This window comes from Miscanthus floridulus, unplaced genomic scaffold (assembly GCF_019320115.1).
Source record: "Miscanthus floridulus cultivar M001 unplaced genomic scaffold, ASM1932011v1 os_2295_1, whole genome shotgun sequence".
Lineage (NCBI taxonomy): Eukaryota > Viridiplantae > Streptophyta > Magnoliopsida > Poales > Poaceae > Miscanthus > Miscanthus floridulus.
The window spans coordinates 37289-59380 of record NW_027098209.1 but is presented as its reverse complement, the minus strand read 5'-3'; the positions used below and the strand labels follow the sequence as shown (position 1 = coordinate 59380).

At 41.0% G+C, this 22092-nt stretch overlaps 1 protein-coding gene and 1 pseudogene across 1 annotated transcript; both read left to right on the top strand.

Moving 5' to 3' along the window:
* The first annotated feature begins 486 nt into the window (after nt 1-486).
* Nucleotides 487-1979, top strand: LOC136534777 (eukaryotic translation initiation factor 5A-like). Its single transcript, XM_066527148.1, has 4 exons — nt 487-637; nt 722-778; nt 862-936; nt 1579-1979. Exons 1-4 carry the CDS (start codon nt 506-508, stop codon nt 1678-1680), a joined length of 366 nt encoding a protein of 121 aa, XP_066383245.1. The 5' UTR covers nt 487-505; the 3' UTR covers nt 1681-1979.
* A 2620-nt stretch (nt 1980-4599) lies between these two features.
* On the top strand, nt 4600-7590 carry LOC136534779 (uncharacterized; annotated as a pseudogene).
* Nucleotides 7591-22092: the final 14502 nt, after the last annotated feature.

Sequence of the window (22092 nt, the reverse complement as noted above, 5' to 3'; positions counted from 1 at the left end):
AATAAAAAAAACATATGTCCCTACATTTTGGACAGGGTTTTGATTTGACCCCACGATGGATGTAGAACACCCTTTGTTATTGTTTTTTTTAATGAGTAGGATTGGAATTGGAAAGTTATGTTTCCTATTTATCGATAAAACCAATTTGTTGTCAAAATGAAATTTCTTTTGGTTTGGCAACCATTGTCAAAGAGAATGAGTACCCACTTGTTTTGCGATGACCAAACAGGGTATCTCTTTCTTAACTCTAAACCTGGAAAATCATCTTTGTGGTATTAGCATACCGTCCTTTATGTCACTGTATTATCATAAGGTGATAGTAAGCTCACTTCTGTTTATATACCCTTGCATTTTGTTGAGCTTCTGAAGGATTTGAATGATATAGCAGCAACAGTCCATGTTTGTGCCTAAAACTATTTGGAATTTCCTTGCTCTTAAGTCGCATCACACACACGTTACTGTTTTATTGAGTTTGTTTGTTGAATATGGTTGCTAAAAATAACTTATGCTACAGGTTGTAGAGGTTTCTACCTCAAAGACTGGTAAGCATGGCCACGCCAAATGCCACTTTGTTGCCATAGACATATTCAACGGGAAAAAGCTTGAAGATATTGTTCCTTCTTCACACAACTGTGACGTAAGTTAATTTCTGCCTGTTTAGCTAAGTTCTTTTGACGATTCACTTGATATGCCACTCATAGGTTCAAATTTTTTTTTTTAGATTCCGCATGTGAACCGTACTGAGTATCAGCTGATTGACATATCAGAGGATGGATTTGTATGTTCCTCTACTCAGTAAAGCTACATTCTTCTATAAATTAAATGTTAGATTCAGTCTTAGTTTAATTTGATTTGTTTCAGGTGAGCCTTCTTACTTCAGATGGCAACACTAAGGATGATCTTAGACTCCCAACTGATGATACTCTCGTGGCCCAGGTCTGTTTGGAAACATTTTCCATCCTAAGTCCTGTTAGTTTTCTTGTTGGCTTCCAAGTATTACAGATGGTGGTTATATTTGTTAGCTTAGTCATATGTTCTTTCTCAGTAGCTTCTCTTCCTTGAAGTTGTTAATTGATTTGGTGCCTATAAGGATTGTGGAAAGTCCCGGGGCCTGTGACCGGAAGGTCCCGGGTTCGAGTCGCGGTCTCCTCGCATTGCACAGGCGAGGGTAAGGCTTGCCACTGACACCCTTCCCTAGACCCCGCACAGAGCGGGAGCTCTCTGCACTGGGTACGCCCTTAAGGATTGTGGAAAAGTAGGGCCTTGTAGAATTAGACAGTCCTTGTGTATTTAGTCTGTCTACTATTACCTTTACTTGTATATGATCCGACATGGCATCCATGTTGCATAAAACATCGCTGAAAGTGCACCAAAATTGCATGCTTTTAAACTGACATGAGTTGTTGAATAAAGATTTTCATTATACCTGTCCTACACTCTGTTGTGCTGTTGATTGGAAGTAGTAGGTTGCATAACTTGTATCCGTTGTAGTTGAGTTAATGTATCTACCTCTAGTTATTGTTTTTTTTGTTTATATTGCCCAATAAACTCAATAACACTTCTGCATTTTGTATTCAGATTAAGGAAGGGTTTGAAAGCGGGAAGGATCTTGTTGTGACCGTCCAGTCTGCTATGGGGGAGGAGCAGATCTGCGCGTTGAAGGATATTGGCCCCAAGTAACTTCCGTGCCTTGGAAGATGGAACCACTGTATGTCGAAACTTAAATCGAAAAAGAAGTGTATCACCAAAGGATTGCTACCAAGACGTTCACCTGGCTTGAGCTGGCTTTTGCTATAGCAAACACAAGTGCAGGGATTGCTGGGTGTCGCACCGTATCTGACTATCATTATCTGTGGTTACATTCTGGACCCTGTATTTTCTATGCTTTTATGCCCCCTACTTTTTAGTATTATTAAGTATCAATAAATTGGTTTGGAACGGTTGAAATGCTTCCAATGCATTGGGTTTCTTGTTTGTTATTGTTTTTCTCTCGCCATTGTTCTGCTTCCAGTCAGTATTGCTGTGTACCTAGTTTATGATTTTTTTTTTTTTGGTTCCTGGGTTTCTTAAACTGGTTTTGGACAATTCACTCGTGATTGTGCTGCTTCCAGAGATCAAAGTATTGCTTAACCTTCTCATTTTTCTCACCAAAAATAATCTGTTCATAGTTGTAGAGAGAAGCTGTACCAAACTTGGCTTCACAGAGAGTTGCTCCAAACCAACAAGAGGCTCGTCGGCCTGCAGTTTGCCAAATTCCACTCCTAAGGAGTAGGCCGTCGCATTGGGTTACGTGTGCAGTGCAGCAGATGTGAGTTCTAGATCATGGCCTCCTTCCCAACCGTTGTCCTCTTGGAAGAGCTCATGAAGCTTGACGTCGACAAGCATTTTAGAGAGGAGGCCATTCGTTGTGCCGCTTGAGGGCCTGACTGCAAGGCCGCCTCCAGCGCTAGTCAAGCAGACAAGCAGAATGTATCGCTTCGCAGGCCACTTTGCACTGTACCCGCTCGCAGAATGCAGACCCCCCTTCCCTGGTCCAGAGCAGGGATAGCAAGGCATACGCATATCCGCATCTGCAGGCAGCCTGGCACCTTAGTGGAGATGTTAAACTTGGAAACCAATGGAGACAGGTCTGAAATTGGTTTGGAAGCTTGAATTGCATCCAGTGCATGTGGTTTTTTGTTGGATTTTCCCCCTGTCACCATGTTGCCTCCAGTACTGCTGTGTGCTTATGCTTATGAATCTTTTGGTGCTCTGAAATTCGATATCTGTCTATCAAAACCTGTCCCGCACTAATCACATTGGGAGACGCTAGCGTCCGGACGTCCGGTCCAAAGAGACATTCGGACACAGCTCCCACCCAATCCGTAAAATTATCTGGTTTCATGACTCGCACCCAACCTGTAAAAGTTATCTGGTTTCACTCGTAATAGAGGGGATAGCCTGCGCCCTGCTGCACGCATAGGCGGGGACCAACCGAGCTCTTGCCGCCATCTCCCTCCGCTTTCCACGCACATGCACGACGGCAGGTGGGTCTCATTTTAACATGTGCAACATTAGATCACTTTTGTAACATTCAGATGAAACACTTGTGATATACATCGGAAACAATTGAAACACTTGCAAAATACGTCTGAAACACTAGAAAAGCACATGTAGCCATTGCAAAATATATGCAACGTCAAGATGAACACTTGAAACGTACGTCTGAAGCAATTGAAAACACTTAAAAACATAAGCTTGCAGCCATTCATATATATATATGCAACATTCAAATGAAACACTTACAACATACGTCTGAAACAGATGAAACAGTCAGAAAATACATTTGAAACATACGTATATAGCCATTGAAACATGTGCAACATCTCGATCTATTTTTGCACACCGATATAAAACACTTCAAACGTACCTCTGAAACACTTGAAACATACGTTTGCAACATGCGCTTTCAGCGTAATATCTCCTTGTTGTTTGGGAATGGAGGCTCGTCAGCGTGTTGAGTTCACCGGTGTAGAGCTCGCCGCTCCGGTGGAGAAGGACGCAGCAAGTCTGGTGGAGAAGGCCGCGGCGGGTCCACGCGCTCTAGAAGGCCGCGTCGTGCGCGAGGCGCGGTGGAGATGGAGGAAGACGGGCTGCTGCGCTCTGGCGCGGTGGAGATACCCGCTGATGGAGCGGAGGGCCGGTGGAGAGGGAGGCGCGATGGAGAGTGCGGTCGTCGACGCGGGCGGCGGGTCCACCATCGGGAGCGTCCGTCCGCCGGACGCCCTACACCTAGAATTACCGAATCACATTTCGTTTATGGTAATTTTCCTGGCAAGCTTTAAATGTTATCCAGAAATTTTAGTGGAGATCAGAGCGTAAAACGTTTCACAGGTTCAAACTGGCTGGTCCTTTCTCGGTCTGGAAGCTCTTCCTTTGCCCGAGGCACAGTCGTTCGCCGTACTACACCATTTTGCCGCCCCCGAGCACAAGATGACACAATAACATAGCCTAATTCCACTTCTCACCTTCTCCGCATGCTTCGTTTTTTCGTTTCCTGCCTTCTCTTTTGGAACAAATGAACAATTTGCCCTACACCTACGGTGGTTAAATTAAACCTGTCATCAATCTTGCACGTCAATGTTAAATAAGCTTTATTGCCAATGTATGATACGGCAAATCGAGTCCTTTTTTTTAAACGAACAAAAAGAAGAAGAAAAACAACACATCAACCTCAGGACCCGAGGAAAATTGATCACACGTCCATTTTCATTCTCGATTCGAGACGCATGATTCCTTTTATGGGCCATGAACGTTCAATCCTGTATATTCTTGATAATTTTCATCATGACCTGCAGATTAAAACCTGAGCAGTTTTTCTCACCAAGGCCTTGTTTAGATTGCAAATTTTTGCAATTTGGACACTGTAGCACGTTTCGTTTGTATTTGACAAACTTTGTTCGATCATGGATTAACTAGGCTCAAAAGATTCGTCTCGTGATTTACAACCAAACTGTGCAATTAGTTATTTTTTTTACCTACATTTAATGCTCCATGCATACGTCCAAAAATTGATGTGATGGAGAGAGTGAAAAAACTTAGAATTTAGAGGTGGTTATAAAGGCAAGGTCCAAGTCGAACTGGTTTCCTCGAGATTCTCTAAAACCGACGAGGGCCCACAATCCAGCGAAGCAGCGACCGGCGAGCCATGAGAGGAAACGAGGCCGAAAGAAGAAAATGAAGCCCAGAAACGAAAGCCACGTACTCTCTCTCGGCCGAAGACAAAGCAGCCCACGATGCGGGCTTCGCGTCCCAACGTGATTTTGCCCTAGCAGGCTGGGCCAATTGTATAAGGCTAACTGCGTATCCAGCCCACGACTTGGGCGATTCAAGCACGGACTCTGTATTTGCTACCAAACGGCAAATCCGCAAACGCACCCGGACCCGGACTCGCAAAAGGCCAGAAGAAGAATAGGGTTTGGTATCTGGAGTAGAATCAGAGGCGGTGCCGGCGGCGAGGTCGAATCCAGGGAGCCTTCTGTTGTTGAAGAGGAGGCATTGGCGCAGGAGGGACTCGCCGAGAAGACGATTGACCATCATTATATCCATGCTCTACCTTGGCAGTGGGCATGTTTGACACCACTGTTATGATGGAAGAAAACGACTCGACGTACTTGTTGGCAAAATCTGATAAGAGCAACGCGTTGAGGGTGGTGGAAGAGGATGGTCCAGGCACCGTCTTGGGAGTGTTGATCGTGGATCTTCTTGGCATGGGTGGGGAAAGCAAGGCAGAGGCCGCGCGGCGGCAGATGGAGGCAGCGCTTGCTGACGAGGCAGCGATGGACCGGTTGAGGGCCGAGTTGAGGCATGAGGATGAGATTCAGAGGAAGCAGGCGGAGCCAGAAGAAGAGGATCTAGAGATGAAAAGATCAGACTATGAAGCAAGCATGGGTGGCTAGGGAGTATCGCAGGCGGTGGATCGCTGTATATTCCGCTAACTTCGGCTCATTCGATGACACCAGTGAGTTTCCCATCGAACATCCCCTTCTGTACCGTAACTAGGATTATTAACGAATAGGGTTAAGTTAAGCATATCTAATAGTTCATACCTCCTAGAAATCTAGAATTAGTGCTACTACCTAATATACAACCACCTACGAAGTGTTTTCTCATCTTAATCAGTAATAGCAAAATAAGTGGTAGGATCTTTTCTTCTTTAGGATATATTAAATTATACATCATAGATGTGGCAGGGCCACAACTTCACCAGTAAAGTAGAATAGCAGTGATGCCTGCACATGCTAATACTAATTAGCGTCACTGATGTTATATATATATTAGTTCTGCTATCTGAATTGATCTTAATTATTTTGATATGTCCCACAACTACGTGCAGCAAGGCTCGGCCCCATGCGTTTCACAGATGAACCTGCACCGGGTTACAGTGCCTCCCCCATGGGCACCCTACAGGTCTTTTCAGTCAAAGTTACAGGAATGAAGAGGAGCCTACAGTGGCCAGTTGATGTGTTCAGTGTCATTGCTGCGCGTGACTGCATTGACAACAATCGCAAACCCTCACCGCAGAGGTTAATATTTCTCAGTTGTCTTTCATCGTTCTGTTTGTCTCCTGCTATACTGTGACTCAGCTATCTAATTTTCCACCCAAGTTTTGCCCTGTTTGTCTCTTGCTATACTGTGACACAGCTATCTAATTTTCCATCCAAGTTATGCCCTTCCTAATTGTCATGCTCAATGTGTACCTCTTCTTTCACTCGAGTTAACCTCTTAATTATTTGTGGTGTTGCATGCAGGATCGATATTTAGTACTGTCAGGTCCAACCCGTGCTGTTGTGTGGTCAGATCATGTCTCCATTGAGGTTAAGCTGACAGTTTTTTTTCTCGAATATATAAAAGATTTGCGTATCATTGTACTAAGAAGAAGAGTTTAAACATAGAGATAACACACCTCTCGAGCACTGAAGGAGGTTGACCTAAAACAGCCGTATCTGGACCATCCTAGCAATAGACCTCTAGTTTGAATATTACATAAATGGAAACAACCAAAATTAACGCAGCGGTACGACCTAGGAGGTGGCCTTGCGTCTTCGCGGCTGCCTAGACGAGCCCTTTTTACCGTCCGAGAAGAGTGCGTAGGTTAAGTTGACAGTGAAGGGCGCTACTGAATGTCTGAATCTGAGGATAAAGATTTGAGCTTTCTAGCTGTGCCATTACTAACCGGTGATACAGGCTATTCCAACCTGTTCTGTTGTTACAAAACTAGCAAGCTTAGCACGTTGGAATTTACACTTGGCCATATTGCTAGATCTGTGGAGGCCACAATATTTGTGCGAGTCATTGATGTTTCATGGCTAGATAGTTTCCGTGGTCAATTTTCTGCCTTTACAACTGGCCGTCGTGACAAAAATTTCAGAAGTACTGATCACAAGAAAATCGTCTTACTTGACTCTGTTGTTGAGAAATTTCATGTCAGTGGTGATGGCGAGATTGAGATGTCCCGGCCTGTTGTTTCTATTGAAAATAGGGGAAATCTAAAAGTTTGCATCAAGTCGTGGGAGGCGTCTGAATGTGGAAAAAAGGTTATGAAAGATGAATTGGTTTTCAAACCTAAGGAAGACAAGAGAAGCCATGGTGTGCTTGATGTTGGCTTTTGTGAGATGGAAGTTACTGTCGCTTGGTCACTCATTTCCTATCATCCTGTTCCTTTGAATGTTTAGAAATAGTAATGCTACTGTAGCTTGTGGTTGCTAGTTCTGAAGTGGCATGCTATTAAGATTGTGCTGTGACTGCACGGTACTCCATCCGTTCCAAATTATAAGTCACTTTGATTTTTTTGATATATATTTATTTTGCTATGCATCTAGATCTAACATATGTCTAGATATATAACTAAAAAAGTTAAAGTGATTTCTAATTTGGAATAGAGGAGTATATTTTGATGCACCGGCCTCCGTGAGATTGATGGCACTATCGCCTCGTCGCTCATATACACTTATAGTGTCATCTGTAATTTTTGATGCCTAAAGTTTCGTATTTCATATCATAACAATTGCTTCTGCAATAGTATTTTGTAAGGTATGATGACGGTATGTTTTTTTTTTTACCGAAAAGACTATGGGGGAGATCCCCACGGTGAGCAACTTTTTAATTAATTTAAAACAGGAGAGAGGATTTTACACACAAATCTAGCTAAAAGCGTCAAGCCAAACACAGAAGATTGACCTAAGGTCATCCTTAAAACGAACAGACTGAAGTTTACATTGGTTCTTAAAATTCGATAACCAAATACTAGGGGTTGGGTCTCTTCTCTGGAAGATCTTGTTATTGCGCACTTTCCATAGCTCCCAAGCTGCTATCAGAGTTGCTTCTATGAAGAAAGGTATGTTGTGGACGTCTCGAGCTTGGGTGTACCTGTCCAGCAGAGGTAGTGATGTGTCCCAGTTGATATGTATAGTCGCCCAGCATTCTTTTGCAAACGTGCATTCAAAGAACAGATGGCCGATGGTCTCCTCTTCTCCACTGTCACACATGACGCATATATCAGTGCCCTAGACGTCGAGATGTCTTCTACGCAGCATAGTCTTGGTGTTGAGGCGATCTAACAGAACCAACCGAGCAAAGAATTTGACACGCGGGGTGCATCTAGACTTCCAAATGATCTTGAAGATCGGATGTGTATCCATATTCTTGAATACCTGAGAATAGAAACGCCATGAGGTATATGTGTTGCCCCAAACAGGAATCCATCGATCCACTGCATCTTTATCATATGGTATATCTTGCAACCGAGTTTGTAGAGTTTCAAGCTCTTCGAAAGCCTGTCAAGATCAACAGACTCCATGATTTCCAGCACCGAAGCACCCCTATTTCTGGCAAAAGAGGCCAATCTTGGATATGTTTGAGCTAGCACCGAATATGTCCATAGATCATCCCAGAAGCAGACGGAGAAGCTATTGCCTAATTTACACCCTAATTTACACTTGACAACACCTCTGAAAATGATGTTGAGTCTGAGCACATCCTTCCACTAGAAGGAGTTCGATTCTCTAGCAACATGTGATACTTTGGTGGAGTAGTATCTATTCCAAATCAAATGCACCTAGGGGATGTCGGCCTTGTTATAGAACTTACTTAGGTGTTTCATGAGCAGGGCATCATTTTGCAGTCTTAGGTTCAAAACACCTAGTCCACCTTTCTCCTTTGGTTTCATAACTATTTCCCAACCAACCAGATTACCACCCTTTTTGCTTCACAGAAACCAGATTCTTAGAGTTGTCTTAAGTCAAACTTTTTAAATTTTGTCGATTTCTAGAAAAATCGTCAAGATTTATAACATCAAATTATTATAGTTAGATATATCATAGAATATAATTTTATAATATGTTTACTTTATGCTGTATGTCATAGATATTGTCACCTAAGATAGTTTGACTTGCACAGGTTTTTAGAATCGACTTATTTGGGAACAGAAGTAATACGTATCCTTCGTGATTGAGTCCAAAAAGAGCAATCGCCTTTGATTTAGAGTCACACCGGAATTTCCCTTTGGCGAAATCCCACTACAACTCCTCATGGCTAATCACTTTTCGCCTTCATCAAAACAATAGCACCGATTGTTTCGGATAAATGATGGTGTACAGACGTATCATCGCCTGTGAATGAAACATCTTCTTCTTTGTTTATACGTATCCCTTGACGGCGCCTCATTTCTCGAATGCCAACCGTGGCCTCCTTGGTCCCGTGTACTAGTCACCTGATTATTTGAGACTAAGGCCATGTTTGGTTGAGCTGTGGCTGTGGGAAAAAGCTGCTGTGGGCTGTGAGCTGTGGAAAAGCTGCTGTGGGCTGTGAGCTGTAGAAAAGCTGAAAGCTGTTTGGTTAAACAAGTATAAAATATATCTTTTATCTTTATCTCTCTTGAAACAACTATGGAAGAGCTTTTTATTCCACCAATTTCGAAAAGCAGAAAGCCAAAAGCCAAAAGCAGGGTCAAACTAGCTTTCAAAAATGAACTACGGAAAAGCAGCTGCTTCTGAAAAAGCACCCTCCAAAAACAGCCCCTTTGGTTGGGCTTTTGGCTTTTGAGGCCAAAAGCCAAAGCCAAAAGCCCAACCAAACAGGGCCTAAGTCATGGCACACATAAGATTCAGATTTCAGTATGCACTTCAGATTTCACAGCCACGTTCTGATGAATGTTGCAAGTTGAAACCAAACGACGTTAGATGTGATTGTTGGAATGATCTCTGGCTCGGTCAAAAGACCGAGTCTTAAGGGCTTAACAGCCATAACCGAGCGCTGATCGGGGGCACCTCTACCGGACTAATTGGCCTGGTCCCAGGACCAACCCGTGCTATAAGAGAAAAAGGAGATCCCCACGTCGGGGCTCTCTTGACCAATTCACCTAACAGATCAAGGGTGCACAGGATCGGGATCTGAAGACCAGAGACCAGCCGCCGGCCTCCACCGTGCGTCCGTGCTGGCGTCTCTCCTTTCCTCTTCTCCAGCGACGGTGTTTGCCTGCGCTACCCCGAGCAGGCACGGAATGTCAGCGGCTTCAGGGCATCTACGATAAAAGGTTAGTGATTAATTACGTTCAGTGATTAATTACGTTCAGTTCCTTACTAATTACGGATTGGGTGTTCTTGTATTAGGCTAAGTGAGATCATGTATAAGTGATAATATCTAATAGTGATAGCCTCGTGTTCTGGATTCGAAAATGAGTTCTACCAAACATGCCCTCAGTGTGATTGTGTCGGAAATCAGTGTGTTCTTCCTGATCTTGGAAGCCAAGTACTGTGGCCCTGTTCGCTGGTCTGAAATTTGGCTAAAACTGGCTAAAAAACACTGTTCTGGCTGAATTGTTGTGAGAGAAAAATACTGTTCCGGCTGAAAAAACAAGTCGAACAAACCAAATATAAGGTAAGCCGAACAGAGCCTATATCAGTACATGGTATACTGTCCTCTTTACCCATCATGTCAGAGCTGAATGCATGCATGTCTCAAGAGAGTTTTCGGCTGGACTGAATTTTTTACTGTTTATACTGGAAAATATTGTTTATGCTGGAATGTTGTGAGAGAAAAACACCGCTCCAGCTAAAAAAATAAGCCGAACAAATCAGAATTTAGTCCAGCCGAACACTCTCCGAATGGACCAGCCTCTGCATGACTGCATCATCTGCCTCGATGGCCCGATGTATTCCTTGCTCACGATTTTTGTGTTCCGCGCTATTTTCTCAAAGTGAGGACGATGAGGAGTTAGTGCAACTACGCGATGGCGATGTGTGTGTGTCCAGACCCAACAAAGCATCAACAGAAACTCGAGTCAGAAAGCACCTGCATTTGATCTTGACTCTTGAGTACCCTGTGCTGTTCTGCTGTCGTCTTGCTTCAGTACTAACCTACTGCTACTGCACTTGTTGCCGTACAGGATGCAGGTGCGGGCTCTCTCTTGTGACTGTACGAGATTCCGAAGTCATGCGAGACATGAAGCGATGGATGCCACTTTTGTAGCTTTCCTTTCGCACGTTGGTGCCGATTGCTACGTTAAGATTACCGTGACCATGTAGCCAAAGGCCAACCATGACATGTGAAAATGAGTTTGCAAGATAGACCTGTAGCAAGGCGCTTTGCTGGAAAAAATATTATTCGTTGAATTGGTGTGAGAGAAAAATAATTCTTTCTCGTTGAAAAAGTATTGCTGATAAACCTAACGAACAGTGCCCATGGCAGCCGACGATAACGAGGATTCCAGCAATGATGAGCGATAGCCGATAGGTCCGGTGAGGCGTGAGGATGGGCCAAGTCGAGACGAGCAGCCCTACCACGCTACCCCTACTGAAGCTGTTGATCACTTGATCGCGCACGTCATCATTTGCGCGTTATCGATCACCATGCCCGGGCCTAGTTTAGATTAAGGTTAGAAATCAGTATTCGGTAATGTAGCATTTTCGTTTGTATTTGATAATTATTGTTCAATCATGGCTTAACTAGACTCAAAAGATTCGTCTCGTAATTTACAATCAAACTGTGTAATTAATTATTTTTTATGTATATTTAATACTCTATGCATGTGTCAAAGATTTAATGTGATGGAGAGAGTGAAAAAACTTGCAATCTAGGTGTTTGGTTCCATGGACTAAATTTTAGTCCATGTCATATCGGACGTTCGGATACTATTTAGGAGAACTAAATATGAGTTAATTATAAAACTAATTACATAGATGTAGACTAATTTACGAGACGAATTTATTAAGCCTAATTATTTCGCCATTAGCACATATTTACTGTAGCACTATATTGTCAAATTATGGATTAATTAGGCTTAAAAAATTCGTCTCGCAAATTAGCCACAATCTATATAATTAATTATTTTTTTCGTCTATATTTAATATTTCATGCATGTGTCAAACATCCGATGGGACAGGAACTAAAATGTTCCTTTAGAACCAAACACCCCTAAACACGGCCCCGACCTGGAACAAGTACGAGGGGTAGGTGAAGCTGGCAGGGGAACAATGATCCGTCACCGTCAGCGGCAGTGCTCTGAAAAAGCGTCGCTACTCGCTAGGGTGAGGCAGTGTTGACACGCGGATACTGATATTAATTTTAGGCCACACTCGATTTCTCGATTGAAATAGCAACCTGGCCGATCTTAAATTCCTATTTAACATCAGAGAAAGTACCATTTTCTTATTTGCAACTTAAACTCAAATTCTTCCCTATTTATTCCTGTCTCAAGTTTTTCTTTCACACTTCCATTAATTCTGTAAGGAAACACCGTTAAATCTCCTAGTGAGGCAATGGGAAAAGACTAAAATACCCTTTAAGCAAAGGGAACGGGCAGCCAGCACGGGCTCTAAGGCTGAGCGTGGCCAGGGCCAACGTGCCCAGGTCCGAGCCAGCAGGGCTGCTGCACTAGTATAGAAATGATTTTTTAGAGGCACCTCCCTTTTCTAACAGAAGCGGTTGTCTTAGCACGTCATCACTAACCTTCGCGAGAGGCACTGTAGCTATACAACCGTTGCTAGAAATCAATTTTTAGAGACGGTTCCATTAAAAAATCCGCCTCTAAAAATGATTCAATTTTCAAAGGCGGTTCTATTAAGAGAACTGCTTCTGAAAATGCTATTTTTAAGGACGGTTGCTTATGTCAACCGTCTCTGAAAATGAGTGATTTTCAGAGGCGGTTACTAAGTCAACTGTCCTTAAAAATAGTTGCAGCACAAATAAATTCATTTCTTTTTTAAATAAAGTCAGATGAAGACAAACTTTATATCAAAATTATAGAGCTCGGCGAGATCTAAATCTTTGTAGATGATAAAAATTTTGTTTGAGATCATTTATGGTTCCAAATATATAAATTAAGTCTCAGATTTTGAATTTTGAATTTTTGAATTTTTCAAATGACCTTGATAGAGAAATGTTCTATATCAAAGTTGTAGTGCTCGATAAGATTTAAAAGTTTGTAGTTGAAAGTTTTCTCATTTAAGATTGTTTATGAGTTAAAATATTGATTACAAGATTCGTACATATTAGTACAAATGGACAGCATCGTAGAACTAGACACAAGTGATTGTGTGGTGTAGTGGTATGGAAGGGATCGCGCGAGGGAGAGGTTGTGGGTCCGAATCCTAGGTGTCGGCACTTATATTCAAAACAAGTGAAAAATAAATCCTGTGCCGATCCTCAGCCTTTCGGGCTCCATTAGAAATATTTTTTTCTTATTTTTATTAGACTCTAAATGATTATTAAAAAATTTTGAAAATTATTTTTACCGACTGTTGACTTAAGTCAGCCGCCTTCGAAAATCGATTTTCAGAGGCGGTTGTCTTAAGAGAACCGTCTCTAAAAATCACTTATTTTTACGATCGCTGGCATAGTAACGGTTTTAAAACCATCTCTGAAGATCACTTTTGACCGTCTCTAAAAATGTTTTCTGTACTAGTGCTGTGGCCAAGCCCGGCAAGCCAAGGCTGCTGCGAAGCCGCTATTAGCCTGTGCGTGCTAAAAGAAAATAAGCGAGCTAGTTACTTGAAGATGCGTGTCCATACATTGTTGCCTCGATGGTTTGATCACACGAAGAAGAAGAGAAAAGTTAGCGTGTGTACATGAGCTAGTGGAGACGCGCGTGCAGGCTCACGTGTCGTCGTCAAGAATCAGAAAATAAATGAACAGCCTGTTCGTATACGATCGTGGATTATTGCTGCTGGCTGGTTTGGTGTGAGAGAAAAATACTGTTCTGGCTGGAAATTTACGATCGTTTACGACCAAGCGAACAGGCTGGAAGAAGCTAGCTATCATGCATGCGATACGTAACTAAACTAAAAAATGTGCTCAGATAGTTCTATTTTATTGTTATGTATAATGTACCTAAATGATTGATATTGAACTCAACATATTTAAAAGTAATTATAAGATTACGCTCCTTCCTTTATTTTATAGAAGCAATTGAAAAAGGAAAACATAACATTTGAAACTAAAGACGTCCAAATAAGATAGCAATAACCAGCATGTTAATAACTGGGAAGAAAAACGTCAGGGGTAAAATGGTCTTTTTCTCTAGCACTTAATACCGTTACGACTCCAAACTAACGGAAATGTCAAATAAAAATGAAAAACTTAAGACAAGGACATATAGGAAAGAATTTGAGTTTAGATGCCAAATAAGAAAGTTGTACTTTTTCTAGTGTCAAATAGAAAATTTTCTCTCTCTTTTACCAAAGCCAAAGATAGAACGTACGGCCTTCTTCTTGCTGACTTCAAGAAGCGTGACTTGCTCCCAACGATCAGCAATAGATTAATCTCAAACGGGATGTAAGTGGCATCTAGATCCCGCTTGATGGATGCAGCAACTAGGATTGGCCCTAGCACTGCGATCTCTGAACTTGGCAGGCAAGAACAGAGACGGAAGAAGAGAAAACAAACGAAACAAAGTGCTTGTTTAAAAGTTTTCTAAAAAGTGGTACAGTAGTCATCACATCGAATCTTGCGATACGTGTATGGAGCATTAAATATAGATAAAAAACTAATTGCACAGTTTGGTTAGAAATTGCGAGACGAACATTTTAAGCCTAATTAGTCCATGATTGAACACTAATTGTCAAATAAAAACGAAAGTGCTACAGTAGCCAAATTTCCAAAATTCGTGGACTAAACCCGCACAAAAAGATACAGAATAACTGCGAAAACAGTAGATTTGTTGTTTTGGACGATGTTTGGTGAACCCCTCTACTGGCCTTATTAACCCCATAAATATATAGGGTGATCTGGACTTTGATCTTACGATGGCGACTGCTCTCTCTCTCTGGGCTCCTTCCTCTGCTGCCCGATTCCTCAGGATCTCCGTGGTGCATGCCGCCATGCGCAAGATGTGCTGTCTTCCCATTTGCTATCTTCCAGCGGACCCTCTTCTTCTGATCGCAATCCAAGCCGCCAAGATCAGTATCTCACGTACCTGCACCTGCATGTCTTCTTAATAAAAAGTTGCTAACAATAGCATGACGCCGGCTAATTACCACCACTCCCTTCTTTGTTCCCATCCGGGCAGTACTGGCATTAGGATCTTTAGATTTTTAAAGCCGAATAAATTAAACCTGTCCAAGTAACCAATCATTCGGCCATTGCATGATCCATATTTATAATTTACCAAATTTAGCTATCAACAGGCAGCTACCCTAAGGGGGGGGGGGGGGGGGGGGGGGGGGGGGATCAGCACTGAATTGCAATAAAAAAAAGCACTAAATTGGTCGGCAGTGCAATTACCATGCGGTCGTCACAGTCAAGCGTGACGTTGATGCAGTGCAACAGTGCAGAATCGATCGCGTATGAGTTCTTATTAGGGCTCGTCTCTTAGGCACCCATATAACCAAATCCTTTAGTCTTGATCATGCATCCCAAGTAGGGCTCCCTCTGTATCCTAGAATGTTATTTTACAAAATATAGCGGCTAATAAGGGTTAACCTGCCAGCCTAAAGTGGCATCTTGTAATATATACTCTCTATCTTCTAATACAATAATATGCAAAAAAAAAAAGCTCAGCACTACCGCCGTACTGGCTAGCATCATTTGAGGATCTAAAATTCTCTAGGATCATGGCGCCCTTCTGATTCCAGGTTTCAGCACCAACTCTAACGGCTGCTGTAAAGCCGGTAACTGAATAGTCGTTCATCGGAACAAATCATCCACGTAGTCATAGAGTACAACTTCTTGTGCGAGGAGAAAATGATCGAGCAAAAGGACCAACGAACAGAGAGTGGGGTTTCGTGACCTTCAAAGCCAAGTATATGCATGTGCGTCTTTGTTTATCATGATGGCAAAAGCATCCATCAAGCTCTGCGCCATCATCGTCTACCTCTCTTGCATCCATGCTCGCAACTTTGGTTAAAGCTTAAAAGGAGAACTGAAAGCAGAGCGAATGGGACATGGGAATGTTGGAACGTGATCGGCTAATCCCGCACTTAATTATGAGATTAATTAAACGTTAAGTTTTTTTCACCCCCTCGTCATTAATATCCAACTAAATAAGAACTGCCATCATCGGCGGCAACCCTTAGAATTCTAAGGGTTCGACCCCCTGGCCCACAGCGCAATCATAAATAAGAGAAGCACCCCTAACGTCATTATTCTCTCTAATCCATGTGACTATTCACATAACCGGTCAAATAGGCGTTGAAGGGTCTAGTAAGGCCGTCTACCCACGTCCACGTATTGTTGCAGATCTACATCGCGTTCTTCACCAACTAGGAGCATCAAGCCCCAAATCTGGTGAAGACTAAGATCTGCTTCATCTACATCAACTTCTACATCAAGCACAGAGGCATAGATGGCATCTACGGACTCTGGTTAGTCACTAAGATCTATTCCGCATAAGTTTGAGTTAGTGATCATGCTTAGGCTAAGAGTAAGATCCTGTTATGTCTAAGTTTTATTTCAACAATTGGTATCAGATCGTGCTTAGATCCTAACATGATCCTAGGCCAAAGTCAGTTTTGTTTTATGCCTCTGTTACGTTTAGATTAGATTAGTCTCGGCTAAAGTTTTGTCTGCTACATGCATGATTAGCGTCTGATGTTTATCTTAATCTAAATTATGCATGTTTATGTTACACTAAGTGTCGAATTAGATTAGATTTTTAAGTAATCAGTGAGTAATTAGATCTAACTTAGGGTTAAGGTTTTCGCTGTTAATTGAGATTAAGTTTTTTCTTGAAATCAGATGTGTTTTTCACCGAATCAAACCGAGTTAAGCACTTAGAAGAAGGTGATTTGGGCAAAATCCGATTAAAGTCCCAAAGATCCCCATTTTATTTTTCCTCAAAATCAAGAACCCTAAACCCTAAGATTAAGCATCAGGCATTGAGATTGAGACTGAGATTGCACCTGTGCTGCTTGTACCCGTTTTCAGATCGGGTCGTCGCTACAGATTGTGCTACCCTGCAACTGTGCGCGAGCGAACAGCTCGTACTCGGCCCCTTAGGCCTGATTGCCACCGCCGCCGCTGGACCACGCGGGCCCACCTCCGTTGCGCGTGTGCCCTTGGGGCTGCCGCAGCCGCGCGGATAAGGGTAGGCGCCTCCGCCCCTAAGGGCTGCGCCACCCGCGCGCTGAGCCACCGCCGCGTGCGCCGTAAGGAGCCACCGCCACCGTTGTGGGCTTGAACACCCGGGCCCGCTAGACGGAGCCACGCGCAGGCTGTTGCCGCGTGCGTGCGCCGCCTAGGAGGCCGGCCGGTGCCGATGCGCCATGCGGTCATCTCTCTCCCTCTGTGCGGCTGAAGCAAGGGGAGAGAAAGTGAGGAATGCGGCTAGGGTTTTTTCAGAGTGGCTTAAGTATGTATCGTTGTTTGCCTTTGGGATCTCCCGGCCGCTGATTTATATATCCAACGGATCACACTGTCATGCGGGGAAGGAGAATAGGCCGTTAGCCGGCCTGTTGATGTACAGGCGAGCGTGAAACTGGCCGATAGCTGAGCACGTGATGGCTGGCCGTCACTCCGTCAGTCAGGCTAATTCAATGTATTGGCCGAATTTAGTTTCATTATGAGCGGGTAGGCCTACACCATTAAGTTTATTTCCCAAAATAATTATGTTTATTCCCCACTACTAATAAGTTCATATTTTAGTTTTATAAGTTTTGGAGTAACTTAAGTACGCGTGGAATATTTTTCCTAAGAATTTAAGCATGACCTGTTAATACTTCTAAGCAACTTAACTATGGTTTGCTCACTAAGATTTATGAGTTTTCGTGTGTGCTGAATAATTATGGATATTAGGGTTTTTGGTCAAGTATTTATACCCATAATATTTTATCTGGATAAATCCTAACCGTCCGTCGAGTTCAATAAGATCATCCCAGCTACTAATTTTTTCCTAAGGAGGCCATTTTATTGAATTTTTTAAGGGGAGAACTAGCTAGGCTGACTCGGCCATGAGCAGACGGTGCCCTGGCACAGTACTTTTGGGCTACTGTTAGGCCTATTCTTCAAAGGTCAAACTAAAATTTAATTTTTAAAATAAGTTTCCTTTGTTATTCAATATAAGTGTAGTATTTAAGTGTTTAATTAAGTATTAAGCTTTTAATGCCCTCATTATGTTTAATTTTTAGCTTAAGTTTATTCCCAGCAACTTAGATATTGATTTAAGTTTATAAATTAAGTTTGTTGCTATATATTCCCATCTCAAATAAGATTTAATTACGCCCTTTTATGATAAATTTTAAGTTAAATTTAAGTATGTTTTGGGAATATGTTGCTGAGAATATTTAAGTTTAAGAAAATTTTCTTCAGTAAAATTTACTTGGTTAATTTTTTATGCACTTTTTGAATAAGTTCTAAGTCTCAGTTTTAGCTTCAGTTCCAATATTAATTTATGTTTTCACGAGCATTTTATGCCGTAAGATTAAGTTTTGCTTAAGTTTGCATTCAATGATAAATATTTATATATACATATATATCCATCACTTTATAATAAGATGATCTCAGGTTAAATAGAACCAACGAGAAGTTTAATTAGAGATTACTCATAATTAATTTTTTATCAACGTTGACTTTAATTATGAGTTATTAAGATAGATTTTGTTTCGTTTTCTGTCCAACATTGATGCAAATTAAAGTCCTTAAGCATGTCGTTAATTCTGACCATTGTTCATTTAATTGCATGCTTTAAGTATATCTTATATACAACTTACTATATGAGACATTATTTTGCTTCAATTTTTTCAGTAAATTATGCAGACTATATAAGTAAAATAGAAGCCCTAAGTTGCATTAATTTTTCTACTTGGAATGATCAGGTGCATGCCATTCTCAAGGAGCATGGGACTTGAAAAATAAAAGAAAAAATATACTAATTTTGTCCCTCAGCCCAACATTAGTCTCTAATTAAAGTATGACTTGCTTTCACTATTTCTGGTCAAAGCTGATTAGTGTTTGCATGTTCACCAAGTTTTTTGTTTTACTTTATTCTGGCCAAAGTTGATTAGACTAGATCATAGAGCTTGTTTTTGGAGACTTATATGCCTTATGTTTGTCATTCTGGCCAACGCTGATGGATGAATATTTGACCATAAAAATTTTACTGGGCAAAACCTCAGCAAGACATAAGTACAGTCTAGCTAAGGATAAGAAATAAGATTCTAAGTAAATGAGCTATCCACATTGCGCCCTGATTATGTTCCTAGAGAACACAGAAATCAGTGGGAGCAAAGTCCAAGGGATTGCGTTTCTACTGTTATAACTGTTTCACTAAGTTGTTAAGATATGATGTGTTCCTAAAGAATGTAAAAATCAGTGGGAGTTCACAAAGGAGAAAGATTAAATATTGGAGAGATACGATTTTCTATATCAATGACTCAAGAAGACATAAATATCTCGGTTTGTGCCATAAGTCATTAGTATACCGCCATTTAAATTATTACAGTTTCTATTGTGGATTTTACGGGTCAATTAGTAAGCCACAACAGATATATGTAGCAACCATTAGTTGATAAATAGGCACATAAGTAAACCTCTATTGTTATTAATCTGCTTATGATCCATGATAAATCTATAAGATGATTACATCAGAAGAGGAATTTTGTTATTCTAAACTAAGCAATTTTATGAGCTTAGGTCCATAAGTATATATAAAGCGTAAGTGTTAATAAGTTTCCTGATGAAGTCAAACCAGTAGGCTATAAAAGGGTATACAATTCTAAGCATGACTTCAAAGGGAGTTTTAAAAAATTTAAACTAAGAACATAGTCCACTATGGTTTAGAATTTCATTAAGTGGAAAATTATGTTTATAAAAAAAGGTGGAAAAGTTTATTGTCCTAATACTCTACATGGGTGAAGTTGAGTTACGTGGCAATAGGAATGTCACATAAGAGTTTTCTACTCATCAAAATTTTAATATGATATATTTTGGTGAAGCCCCTGAGTTTTTGGCTATTGAAATACACCAATACAGGACCAATTGAGTACTAGGACTATCACAAAAGGTATATCAAATGAATGCTTAAGTGATAGAGTTTGAATAAGTAATGCCACGCCTGTCTATTTGCACAGTGCAATTGCACAACGCAGTAAGATTAATTATCCCAAATAATTCTAAGAATAAGTTAGTAACAGTTGAAGAGGAAGACATTCCATATGCTTCGACTGTCATTAACTTTAAGAATCCTCAAGTCAATACTAGTTTAGACTTGCATCGAGATACTTGGCAAAGATATTAGTTTATTAATCCAGAATAGGTCAACTGGAAGGTGCTAAAGAATTTTAAGTTATTGACGAGGCACCAAAAGAATGATCATGTCACTTATAAGAATTAAGAATTAGTCGATTGCCAATTCTCTTCAGTATGTATAAGAAAGTGCATAATTAGATTATACCTACTCTTGCAGAAAAGGACAGTTTTATTGAAAGCTCCAAATATAATTAGTTTTTTAAGATGAGCTCAATTAGTGGCATGAATACGACAGGCCACGTGGCTTAAGAGATATTATCCCAAAAAAATTGAGTGTTAACATATTGCTACAGGCCTACAGTTAAGTTGCAGTATTATTTGGAGTAACGACACATCAAATGCAGATGCCAAGCACACTGATTAAATGTTGTGAAAGAAAGAACCTAGGATCAGATTATGAAGCTTGAGAAAAAATAAGAACTAAGCTAATGCTAGCATATTTAATTATTTGAGGCTTAACACTTATCCCATTTATGAGCGCGCAAATCAATTTGAGTTTTAGTGCAGAGTCTCTAACTTGATTCCTGGTAATAGGGCCATATATACTCCTAATAAGTAACAAGCGTTCTAACAAGGTATTGCAGTGAACAATGGGTTATGGGGTCCTAGTGGTGATTAATGCTGCTGACGACGTATTGGTCTGATCTTGCTGTAGTACTGAGTGTGAACATAAATGTAAGGCGAATATTAGTTACATAATTGCATTAGTCGTTCGATCAAGTGGGCGAATGTTGGAATATGATTAGTTTGGCTAATCCCGAACGTAATTATGAGATTAATTAAACGTTAAGTTTTTTTTGTCCACCCACTCATCATTAATATCCAACTAAATAAGAACTGTCGTGATCGACGGCAACCCTTAGAGTTATAAGGGTTTGGCCCCCTGGCCCACAGCGCGATTATAAATAAGAGAAGCACCCCTAGAGTCATTATTCTCTTTAATTCATGTGACTATTCACATAACTGGACAATTAGGTGTTGGAGGGTGTAGGAAGGCCGTGTGGCAGAACCGCCTGAAATAACATGTTTTCGGAGGCGCTCGTCTTCTACTAGACACTAAGCACCTCGAAAGTGAGCTACATCTGTTAGTTCCGTTGAGCACACCCCAAGGGAGAACTCAAACAATCCACATTTTACTACTAGGATTCAATAATGAGTACGAGCTTACAATACTTAGTCCATTTTATACAACAAGAGTTTTAGAAATTATTTATTATAATACCAAAGTTCAGAGTGCGATAATTAAACAATGGAATGAAAATAACCATCTAGTGGAAACGATACAAGGATCTGTCTGTGCCCACTAGAAGAATCCTCCACACAAGAGCTACTCATCAAGCTGCACCTACAACATAGGTAAAATAAACCCTAAGTACACAATATACTCGTAAGGCTTACTGTAACACCTCTGGTGTTTTAACCTAGCACTAAAATTTGAAATGGCATCATGTGCATTGCAAAGCATTCATAAAGTAGAAAATTTTGAATGCTTTCACTAAATAAGCTTTATTTCATAATGTTGTTATTTTATGTGATGTGATTCAAAATCCTAAATAAAGATCATGACCACAAGGGTCAAATTTCATGTGATCATGTGAGGCCATGTGACATTTGACTCAAATAACCCTAATGGGCCATGTTACTTGTCAAAAATCAAAGTTAAAGTAAAAGGAAAACAAATCAAATTTGAATTCAAATTCAAATCACAAAAGTCCTTTTTGCCCCTTTTGACTAATTCAAAATCCATGTGAAATTTGGGGTTGAGGCAAAAAGCAAAGTTGAAGATTATTTTATAAGGATCATTTTTGGTATTCAAAGTTTTTCAAGTTTACATATGAAATTTGGAGTAATTTTGAAATGATTCAAATGCTCAAA